The 11,751-nt window shown below is 38.6% G+C and overlaps 1 protein-coding gene across 6 annotated transcripts in view; it reads left to right on the top strand.

Annotated features, from left to right (window-relative positions):
* The first annotated feature begins 2,975 nt into the window (after positions 1-2,975).
* Positions 2,976-11,751, top strand: part of KIZ (kizuna centrosomal protein) — a 205,913-nt gene continuing 197,137 nt past the window's right edge. For 5 of the 6 annotated variants that reach the window (XM_027840428.1, XM_027840431.1, XM_027840429.1 and 2 more), the window contains exon 1: positions 2,991-3,082. In XM_027840428.1, the coding sequence (XP_027696229.1) occupies positions 2,997-3,082 (86 nt within the window). In that variant the 5' untranslated portion in view covers positions 2,991-2,996. Of the gene's footprint in view, positions 3,083-11,751 lie in introns of all 6 variants that reach the window. The other variant, XM_027840432.1, reaches the window with a different exon arrangement.

Genomic DNA, 11,751 nt, shown 5'->3' with positions numbered 1-11,751 from the left:
AAAGTTCCATACCTATTTTTCCCTACCTCCCCAATGAAGGACAAGAGAGGTGCAACTTCACCTCTCTTCTTTGAGGCTGAACTTGGTTATTTTCCTTTCATTTCAAGTATTATTTCTTTGCTGTTGTTGTTTCCATTTGCATTGTTGTAGCTTTTGTGTGTATTATTTTCCTGGTTTTGTTAACTTGACTTTGCTTCAGTTCCTATGTCTTCCTATACTTCTCTGTATCCTTCCTATCCCTCATTTCTTATAACAGAGTAATGCCTCTTTACATTCAATATGACAATTCATTTAGTCATTCCTCAAACCACGCACATCCACTTTGTTTTGTTCTTTGCTACACCAAGTAGTAGAGCTTTAAATTTTGTTTTATATGGGAGGTTTCTTTCTATCTTTGACTTTAGCAGTGAGATCTCCGAGTCAAGAGGTGTGACCATTTTAGTAACTTTCTGAGTAAACTGCTTTCCAAATGACTGAACCAATTTATTTACAGCACCACCAAGGACATTCATATGCCTATATTTCTATAGCCCTCTAACATTTGTTAACTCCCTCTTTTGTCACCTTTGTTGATTTTCTTGGTGTAAAGCAAAACCTCAGAGTTGTTTTGATCTGCATTTCTGTTATTATTAATGATTCAGAATAATCTTTCATTTGATTGTTATTATTTTGTAATTCTTTTGAGAACTTTATATCTTCTGACCATTTATCCATTGAGGAATAGCTCTTGATCTTTGTGTTAGTTACCTATATATCTTAGATATAAAAAACTTAAGAAATCTGAAGCAAAGTTTTTTCCCCCCTAACTGTCAACTTCTCTTCTTATCCTACTGGCATTGATTTTATTCCTGAAAAAAAAGCTTTTCAATTTCATTTAATCAAAATAATTTATTTAATTCTTTGTGATAACAAACCTCTATCTCTTGTTTGACTAGGAACTTCTGTAGCCATAGAAAGATATATCATCTGGTTCTCTGACAATCTTTTGGCAAAGTGGATAGAGTACTGGGCCTGGAGTTAGGAAGACATCTTCCTGAGTTCAAACCTGGACTCAGACACTTAGTAGCTGTGTGATCCTGGGCAAGTCACTTAACCCTGTTTGCCTCAGTTTCCTCAATTGTAAAATGAGCTAGAGAAGGAAATGGCAAACCACTCCATCTCTGCCAAGAAAACCTCCAAATGGGGTCATGAAGAATCAGACATAATTGAAACAACAACAAAAGTTTATGAAGGAGACACTTTAATAGAGACATTTACTTCAGTGAATTTAAGAGGCTTAGCAAATAAAAATAAAAAGAACCTCAGACGTGGATTTGAATTGCAGCTCCAGCATTAACTAGCTGCGGAAATCACTAAGCCAGACCTGCACAACTTGTAAACTTCTTCAGATAGGTTAGACTAGAGACAGACAGATGATGATTGGTTGCCTCGGGTCACATGACAAACAGGAGAGTGCATAGAGGTAACCCTACAGTTTTCACGGGTGGGCTGTATGTTATGCAGGCCTGCTCTCAGTTTTGTTTCTCATCTGTGAAATGGGCTTAATGGTATCCAAACTACCTACATCCTCCACTAAAGCTTTCATGGTGAAGTAGAGGTGATTCTACCCATACCTCTAAAATGCAAAGCTAAGCAGGTAAACTGGGGGCATGAGGTGAGAAGCTTTTGAGTATAGACCAATAGTGGATTTCATAAGCTTTTTTTCAGGGTGCTTACTTTTTTGATTAAAGTAACTCCAGATCTTTTACTAAGACATCTAAAGACTGTGACTTATGTCTAACCTGACTAGTACTGATGAGGATAGGAGATAGACCCCAAAAAAGGAAACCCCCCTCCCCCTACTATCCCACATGGCCTAATCTCTGGCATTCCCCTGAGGCTATAATCCCACCAACTGGCCTTTCATTGTGGCTACACCCAATCTCCCAATTCTGTTACTCTTAACCTAGCCTAGATCTCCCTATGTCCCCTGGCCACTTCCAACCCTTAATCCTATTTAGGCTCCATTCTCTCTTGGCCACTGGACCCAGAGGGCACTGGAGGAGAAAGTGAGGCTGGTGACCCTGCACAGCCCACCCTCACTCGAATCAAAGTCAATTGCGAGTCATATCATCATCTCCCTGATGCCATGGTCCTTTTCCAGAACAAGAACAAACCACAACCACAACCACAAATCACAAAAGCAGTTATCAGGGTAACTGCTACTATGTAGATCTGGCTTTAAAATGGATTTCTGTACTCCAACTATGATCAGTCAAATCTATGTGTAGTATCTATGTGTAGTATCTATGTGTATCTATGTGCCAGGCAGTACAAAGAAAAGCAAAAGGCAGTCCTTGCTCAAGTTCACAGCCTAATGGATGCAGACAACTATGTACAAACAAGCTATGTGCAAGAGAAATTGGAAATAATGAACAGAGTGAAGGCCCTAGAATTAAAGCCGATTAGGAAAGACTTCTGAGATTTTAGCTGGGACTGGAAGGAAACCAGGGATGCCGGGGAGGCAGAGATGAAGAGGGAGGGCTTTCCAGGCCATGGGGGCAGCCACAGAAAACAGCCAGGGCTGGGAGATTGAGGAACAGCCAGTAGGCCGGTGGTTCTGCCTTCTGGGGCCAAGCTGACCAAGAGTGGCCGCTTGGCCCCAAGGCAGCACAATGCGATGCTGAGGGCAGTGTCCCCTCCCCTCGCTCCCACTCCACTTTCACGTGTGTGGACAAGCTGAACATGAGATGCACAAGACAAAGTTAGCAGCAAGGAAGCGTTTCATCCCCAGCCCAAGTTCCGCTCGCGTTCCTGGGAAGGGAGGGGCGGGCCTAGAGCCGAGGAAGCCGCAGCGTCCCCCAGCCCGGCCGTAGTAGCCTAGCACCACCCCCCACGCCCCCGGCCCCCTCCCGCGCGAGAGGGAGGGGCTGGCTGAGCCGCAGAGCATGCCGGGGAGGTCGCTTAGGCTTTGCCGGTAAACGCAGGCGAACTCGGCGGGGCGGGGGGCGCGCGCCATGGCGCAGGGCTCGGAGCGGGGCCCTTTTCCGGGCCCCGACTACTACGAGAAGCTGGGCCGCCTGCAGGGCGCGCTGAGGGACAGGTAGGGGGGGCCAGGGCCAAGGCCGGGGGCGGGGCCAGGGTGGGCGAGGTCCTCGGTACCGCCCCCTTCCCCGGGCGGGGGTTGGTGTCTAGCGCGGGCGTCCCTCGTCCACTGTCACTGGCCCAGCCGGGGTGGGGGCTGCGTGCGGCTGGGCTGCGAGCAAGAGCGGCTGCCCCTGCCCTTCCCTCTGCCCTTCCTCCTTTCCTTTCTCCTTTCCTTTCCCCTTTCCTTTCCTTCTGTTTTTTCCCTTCCTCTTTCCTCTTTCCCCCTTCCTCCTCCTCTTTCTTTCTTTTCCTTCATTTTTTCTTCCTTTTCCTCTTTGCCCTTACCCTCCCATTTCCCCCTTACCTCTCTTTTTCCCTTTCCTTCTCCATATCCTTTCTCTTCTTTTTCTCCTTCCCTTCTTTTCCCCTTCCCCCTTTCCCCTTCCTCTTTTCTCCCTTCATCCCTTTCCTTTCCTCTTTCCCTTTTCTTTTTGTCTATCTTCCCTTTTCTCCTTTCTCATTCATCTTTCCTTCCTTTTCCTATGCTTCCATCTTCCCTTTCTCCTCTTCTCACTTCCCTCTTTTTTCCTCCTTTTCTTCCCTTTTTTCCTTTCCTTCTTTCCCATCCTCTTCCCTTCCTTCTTTACTTTTCTTCCTTCCATTTCTCTGTCCCTTCTCTTTCCTTCACTTCCTTTCCTTCTCCCTTCCCCTTTCCTTCATCCCTCTTCTCTTTCCCCTTCCTTTTCCTTCTCTTTCCCCTTCCTTTTCCTTCTCGTCGTTCTTCCTTTTCTCCTTCTCTTCCCTTCTTCCCTTTTCCCTGCCCTTCATCTCCCTCCCCCTTTACCCCTCTTCCCTCTTCTTCCTTCCCCTCCCCTTAGCTTTGGGGAGTTGGTTGGGGCAGAAGCAATCTTATATTGATCATCCTTAAACTCACCTTACTTACACGTCAGTGACCCTCTCTTAATTCTAGGGGAAAGGGACTGTATCCTTTAAGATAGAAGATCTTAACCTGAGGTCAATGGACAGATTTCAGGGAGTAGCAGAACTTGGAAGGAAAAAAAAATTCGTCATTATTTTCACCAACCTTTGGTTTTCTTTGTAATTCTATGTATTTTACTTCATGCATTTAAAAACATTTTTCTGAGAAGGAGATTGTACAGTTCATCGGACTGCCCAGTTCACGATGCAAAAAAAGGTTAAGAACCCTTGTCTTAGAGCCAAGAAATTGCTGCTGTCTTGGGAGATTTTTGCTCTTTTGTGTCAGCTTCAGTTACATACAGTACAATTTCACATGAAACATATTTTTCTACTTTACCTCCTTTAAAATTTCTATCTTTAGATGTCCATTTGGGTTAGGATAGGGATGACATTTTTAGTGTACAGGTGTGTCTGTTTGCATGTAACTTGGGTAGTGGATAAGAAGAGAAGGGGTTGAGGTCCAGAAAAGATTTTCAGTGAAGGATTACATAAAGTCAGAAAACTAAAGCTTTTCCAGAATGCCTTTTGTCATAGTTGAAGTGAGGAACCTTTTGGAAACATCTGATTTTAATAGAATGGAAATTTGTTACTTAAAGTTTAAAAAAAAAGCACTACACATTCCAGAACAATTTCTATAGCTTACCTTTGCTGCAAAAGTAATTGAAAATGAAAGTAGTAGCAGTTGGCCAGTCAGTGGGAAGGCCATCTTTTGAATGCCTGAACAGAAAAATCTATGAAGTATTGAAAAAGATACTGGACTGTGATTCTGGGTACCAGAGGAATAGTATATGCAATTGAAAGGCTTAACTCCACATAAGGAAAAATTAGATAAAAAGAGTTGATAAAATTTAAATAAAATTACTTTTTTCCTGAAAAAACTACATTTAGAAAGTTCTAACCAATAGTTTTTGAACATATTCTATAGCAATAATGTCCAATAGCAACCTGTATGGATCAAAATCAGTAGCTTAGTTACTTGCAAAAAATAATTGGCAAACTTTTGCCTTACCTCTACACAGTTTTTATTTACCTAAGGTAGTTTTCCTGTCATCCAGAGAAATTGATTAACCTGATATTACCATGACTGTATTCTGTTATTTTATGTAACTAATAAAGACATAACACAGCCCTTTTCTTTAGTACCTGGGAAATACTTTTCATTTTCCTATTATAGTCGTTTAATCATTATTTGCACAAGGGTAAAGGTTTATTTATATTTATCAGTCAAGCATTTATTAAGCACCTGCTATGATCCATGGACTATGTTAGACTTTGGCAACAAAAAGACAAAAACTTGACAAGTGTCTATCCCTAAGGATGTCAGCCAATTAACTTTATGATTCTGAATTCACAAATTTTATTGCATATTTTATAGTCTAGAGAAAGTAGTATTTTTAGAACTAAAGTTTATTGGTGTCTCACTTTAAATGTCAGGGAGTGTATAAAGAATACGGAAGTACAGAGAGTGCTCCCTGCTTCTCCCCTGCCCTCCAAAAAAAAAAGAACCCTCCTTCAAATAGATCTAGAAAACACTCTAGTCAGAATCTTGATGGGGAAATCCAAGAAAAAGTCACAGTGAGTCATTTTTCCTGCTCATGGGTGGCATAGGGAGACAGAAAAGTCTGTGGACACTGGGGAAGGGGTCTGGCCAAGGGAGCACACTGTAAGTACTCCAACATAAGAGAGAAGCTGTGCACCAGGGGGAGAAGAGGTCCCCAATTCATAGCAGAGCACCAAAATAGGAATAGATGCCAACTGTCAGTTTTATCTCACACTATACAGTTCTTGTTGTTTATCCTTTTTTTTGAACATCATGATATCAGGAGGTGATACCGTGACTTGCAAGTGAATTGGATTTAAGCAAGGGAAGGCTGTGCAAAGTCACCAGCTTCACTCTCTCCTCTGGAGCCATGTGGGTCCGGTGGCAAGATGTAGATCAGGATGACTGGAGATGGCCCCCACACAGTTTTTAGTCACAGGTTGAAGGTAAACTGAGGGGTACCTGCTATATTGTAGGAACAGTGGTTTTCTGATATAACTTCCTTGACCCTGACATAACTACCTTTCCCACACACAACCTGATTAGCCCCAGTATCCCTGATGTACCTTCCTGGGAGCATAAAAGGTTCCAACCTCATGTACTTGCTGCTGCTCAGATTTAGTGGCTGCCCAACACCACTTGAGTCGATATTTTTGTTAGAAGAACCCTGATGACCAACTGACCAGAGAAGTTTGCAGATAGAGATGAGGGGGGCTTAGTCCACAGAATCTAAATACCGCTATAACCTTGTTATATATCTTTGCTATGTTAGGGCAAAGTCAACTTCCTCCTTTGTTAAATTTTCAGTGACTTCTGAGTGCCTCATTTTATTCCAACGTTGAACTAAGAAGGTGCTAATTTTAGAGCGCAGTTGATGGGTATCCCCTCAATTTCTAATTCTTTGCTACCACAAAAAGAGCTGCTATACATATTTTTGTACATGTATGTCCTTTTCTCATTTTTATGATCTCTTTGGCATACAGACCTAGTAGTGGTATTGCTGGATCAAAGGGTATACACAGTTTTATAGCCTTTTGGGTATAGTTCCAAATTGCTCTCCAGAATGGTTGGATCATATCACAACTCTACCAACAATGTATTAGTGTTCCAATTTTCCCATCTCCAACATTTATCATTTTCCTGTTTTTTCATGTTAGTCAATCTGATAGGTGTGATATGGTACCTCAGAGTTGTTTTAATTTGCATTTCTCTAATCAATAATGCTTTAGAGATTTTTTCAAATGACTATAGATAGCTTTAATATCTTCATCTGAAAACTGCCTGTTCATATCCTTTGACCATTTATCAATTGGGGAATGACTTGTATTCTTATAAATTTGACTCATTTCTGTATCTGAAAACTGTCTGTTCCTATCCTTTGACCATTTATCAATTGGGGAATGACTTGTATTCTTATAAATTTGAATAATTTCTCCTATATTTTATAGATGAGCCAGAGACACTGGCTGTAAGAATTGTTTCCCAGCTTCCTGCTTCCCTTCTAATCCTGGTTGCATTGACTTTGTTTGTGCAAAACCTTTTTTAATTTAATGTAATCAAAATTATCCATTTTGCATTTAATAATATTCTTTATCTTTTGTTTGGGTCATAAATTCTTCCATTCTCCATAGATCTGACAGGTAAACTATTCCTTGCTCTCCTAATTTGCTTACATAGTTTCACCCTTTAGGTCTAAATCATGGACCTGTTTTGATCTTATCTTGCTATATATGGTGTAAGATTTTGGTCTATGCCTAGTTTCTGTCATACTGTTTTCCATTTTTCCCAGCAGTTTTTGTCAAATAGTGAGTTCTTATCCCAGAAGCCAGTCTTTGGGTTTGTCACACAATAGATTATAGTCATTGACTACTGTGTCTTGTGTACCTAATCTGTTCCACTGATCTACCATTCTATTTCTTAGCCAGTACCAAATAGTTTTGATGATTGCTGCTTTGTAATAGTTTTAGAGCTGTTACAGCTAGACCACTTTCCCTTGTGTTTCTTTTCATTAATTCCCTTGATATTCTTGACCTTTTGTTCTTCCAGATTAATTTTCTCATTATTTTTCTAGTTCTATAAAATAATTTTTTGGTAGTTTTATTGTTTTGGCTCTGAATAAGTAAATTAATTTAGGTAGAATTGTTATTTTCATTATATAGCTTGGCCTACCTATGAGCAGCTGATGTTTTTCCAGTTATTTAGATCTGACTTGATTTGTATGAAAAGCGTTTTGTAATTCTGTTCATATAGTTCCTGGGTTTGTCTCGGCAGATAGACTCCCAAATATCTTATATTGTCTACAGTTACTTTAAATGGAATTTCTCTTTTTATATATCTTGCTGCTGGACTTTGTTAGTAATATATAGAAATATCGATGATTTATGTGTGTTTATTTTATATCCTGCAGCTTTGCTAAAGTTGTTAATTATTTCAAGTAGATTTTTAGTTGATTCTCTAGGGTCCTCTAAGTATATCATCATATCATCTGCAAAGAGTGATAGCTTTGTTTCTTCATTGCCTATTCTAATTCCTTCAATTTCTTTTTCTTCTCTTATTGCTGAAGCTAACATTTCTAGTTACAATATTGAGTAACAGTGGTGATAATGGATATCCTTGTTTCACCCCAATCTTATTAAAAATGTTTCTAGCTTCTCCCCATTACGTACAGTGCTTACTGATGGTTTTAGATAGATGCTACTTATCATTTTTAGGAAAACTCCATTGATTCCTGTGCTCTCTAGTGTTTTTAATAGGAATGGGTATTGTATTTTGTCTAAAGCTTTTTCTGCATCTGTTTAGATAATCAAATGATTACTGTTAAATTTGTTATTGAGATGGTCATTTATGCTGATAGTTTTCCTAATATTGAACCAGCCCTATATTCCTGGTATAAATCCTGCTTGGTCCTAGTGTATTATCCTCTTGATAAGTTGCTGTAATCTCTTTACTAATATTTTATTTAAAATTTTTGCACCTATATTCATTAGGGAAATTGATCCATAATTTTCTTTCTCTGTTTTGACTCTTCCTGGTTTAGGTATCTGCACCATATTTTGTATCATAAAAAGAATTTGGTAGGACTCCTTCTTCGCCTATTTTTCCAAATAGTTTATGTAGTATTGGACCTTATTGTTCTTTAAATGTTTGGTAAAATTCATTTGTAAATCCATCTGGCCCTGGAGATTTTTTCTTAGGGAGTTCATTGATGGCTTGTTCAATTTCTTTTTCTAAAATGGAGTTAAGTATTTTATTTCCTTTCTGTTAATCTGGGCAGCTTATATTTTTGTAAATATTCATCCATTTCACTTAAATTGTCAGACTTATTGGCATACAGTTGGGCAAAATAGTTCCTAATTATTCTTTTAATTTCCTCTTCATTGGTGGTGAATTCACCTTTTTCATTTTTGATACTGGTTTTCTTCTTCCTTTTTTAAAAATCAAATTAACCAAAGGTTTATCTATTTTATTGTTTTTTTTTATAAAACCAGTTCTTAGTTTTATTTATTAGTTCAATAGTTTTCAAAATTTCAATTTTATTAATCTCTCCTTTGATTTTCAGAATTTTCAATTTGATATTTAATTGGGGATTTTTAATTTGTTCTTTTTCTAGCTTTTTTAGTTGCACGCCTAATTCATTGATCTTCTCTTTATTTTATTTATGTAAGCATTTAAAGATATAAAACTTCCCCTAAGAACTGCTTTGGCTGCATCCCATAAGTTTTCATATGTTGTCTCATCATTGTCATTCTCTTGGATGAGGTTATTGATTGTTTGTATGATTTGTTTTTTGACCCACTCATTCTTTAGGATTAGATTATTTAGTTTCCATTTAATTTTTAGTCTATCTTTCCGTGGCCCTTTATTACATGTAATTTTCATTGCATCATGATCTGAAAAGGATGCATTTAATATTTCTGCTTTTCTGCATTGGATTGTGAGGTTTTTATGCCCAAGTACATGGTCAGTTTTTGTGTAGGTGCCATGTATCACTGAGATAAAGGTGTGTTCCTTTCTATCCTCATTCATTTTTTTTCCAGAGGTCTACCGTATCTTATTCTTCTAAAATTCTATTCACCTTCTTAATTTCTTTCTTGTTTATTTTGTGGTTAGATGTATCTAGTTCTGAGAGGGGGAGGTGCAAGTCCCCCACTAGTATAGTTTTGCTTTCTATTTCTAAGTGTAACTCACTTAACTTATCCTCTAAGAATTTGGATGCTATACCACTTGGTACATATAGGTTTAGTATTGATATTACTTCCTTGTCTATGTACCTTTTAGCAGGATGTACTTTCCTTCCTTATCTTTTTTAATTAGATTTTTGTTTTTGCTTTGTCTGAGATCAAGATTGCTACCCCCCCCCTTTTTTTACTTCAGCTGAATCATATTATATTCTGTTCCAGCCTTTCACCTTTACTCTGTGTGTATTCTCTGCTTCAAATGTATTTCTTGTAAATAACATATTGCAGAATTATGGTTTTTAATCCAGTCTTCTATCTGCTTCCATTTTATGGGAGAATTCATCCCATTCACATTCACAATTATAATTACTAATTGTATCTTTCTCTCTGTTCTATTTCCCTCCTGTTTATACTTTTCTGTCTCCTTTCTCCCTTTCCCTCCTCACAAATGTTTTGCTTCTGACCACCACCTCCCTCAGTCTGCCTTCCATTCTATCAGTCCCCCTTCCTTTTCTTTCCCTTTTCCCCTCCTACACCCTCGCTTCTATCTACCTTCTCTATTTGGGGGAAGAGGCCCAGTCTAGTCAGCCTATATTGGTTGGGTTTGTGTGGTTCTAGGCCAGAGTGAAACCTTTGGAACGGGACAAAGGTTGTGTTCTTTGGAGAATGGAGTACTATTGTGGGGCCCAGTGAGTCTGAGTGTTCTGTTGATGGGAGTAGGGAGAGTTTGAGGACTTCTTGTGTTGGTCCAGTAGAGGAAAACAGAGAAGGCAGTTATCTTTGGCATTCATTCCTATATTAAGTAGTTCTTTTAGTGAGTTTTTTTCTTCTTCCCAAATATCTTATTAAATGTCAAGCCCATTTTCTCTTGCTCTGTCTTTAGAATAAGAATTCTTTATGTATTTGTATCTAAAGGCTGTCATAGGACTTAGCACAGAGTAGATGCATAATAAATGTTTGTTGTGTTGAAGTGAACATTTGAAGCAAAATGGCATCCTGGAAAGAGCACCAGATTTGGAGTTAAGAAGATTTGGGTTTGAATTCCACCTCAGACATGATCTTGGGCAGGTCTCAGTTTCCTCTTCTGAAATTAGGGATAATAATTGCATCTACCTTGGAATGTTGATTAAATGTGATATTGTTATTAAAGCATTTTGCAAACCTTAAAATGCTATGTAAATGTCACCTCTTATTTGGACTGGGCATGGGATTCACTGGTGTAGGGAACTCCTGGTGAGAAATATCAGTATAGATTGGCACCTGCTCTGAAATTTTTACTGTAGAACAGAGATGTCAAACACTGGGCCCACAATGCTACTAAGTACAGTGAACCAGATTAAAATGTAATTGAGAAATATTTAACAAATTAAGTAAAAATGCAGTAAATCATAAATAATGTTAGTATTTGATTTTCTATGTTAATATGAATCCATAATGTTTCTTATATACTGGCTAATGGCCTGTTTCTATTTGAGTTTGACACCACTGGACTATATATCTGGAGTTTGTAAGCTTGTTTATTAAAATATCTTCTGTAATCCCATCTATTTTATTTTGTGCATTTCAAAACATTTTTTTTTTGAGCAGGAGTCCTGAGGCTGTACCAGACTACCAAAAGGGTTCATGACATAAAAAAGTTTAGGAAATTTGGATTTGAGAATTGCCTGGGGCACTGACAGATTATGTGACATGTCCCAACATCTTGCAGTTAACCAGTCTATTTCAGAAATAACCAGTTTTTTAAGCCAATTCTTCCTGACTCTGAGGTCAACACTGTCTACTATGCCACAACTGTCTCTCTATTATTGTTATTCTTAAAGGTCATTATTTTTAGCCTTTCATTCAGATGAATTACTTTATGCCTCCTTTAACTTCTTCTATTATGAAAGGTTAGTAATTTTTGTGTTTTTTCTCTCAACCTTTCCCAGTTCTCCATGTCAGTGGAATACTGGAATTGAACAGAAGGGGCTGAATAGTAATGAAAGTAAT

Source organism: Vombatus ursinus, unplaced genomic scaffold, assembly GCF_900497805.2.
Source record: "Vombatus ursinus unplaced genomic scaffold, bare-nosed wombat genome assembly UNPS02014841.1, whole genome shotgun sequence".
In the NCBI taxonomy this organism is placed as follows: domain Eukaryota; kingdom Metazoa; phylum Chordata; class Mammalia; order Diprotodontia; family Vombatidae; genus Vombatus; species Vombatus ursinus.
Note: the sequence above shows the minus strand (reverse complement) of the source record. Positions and strands in the feature narration are given on the sequence as shown.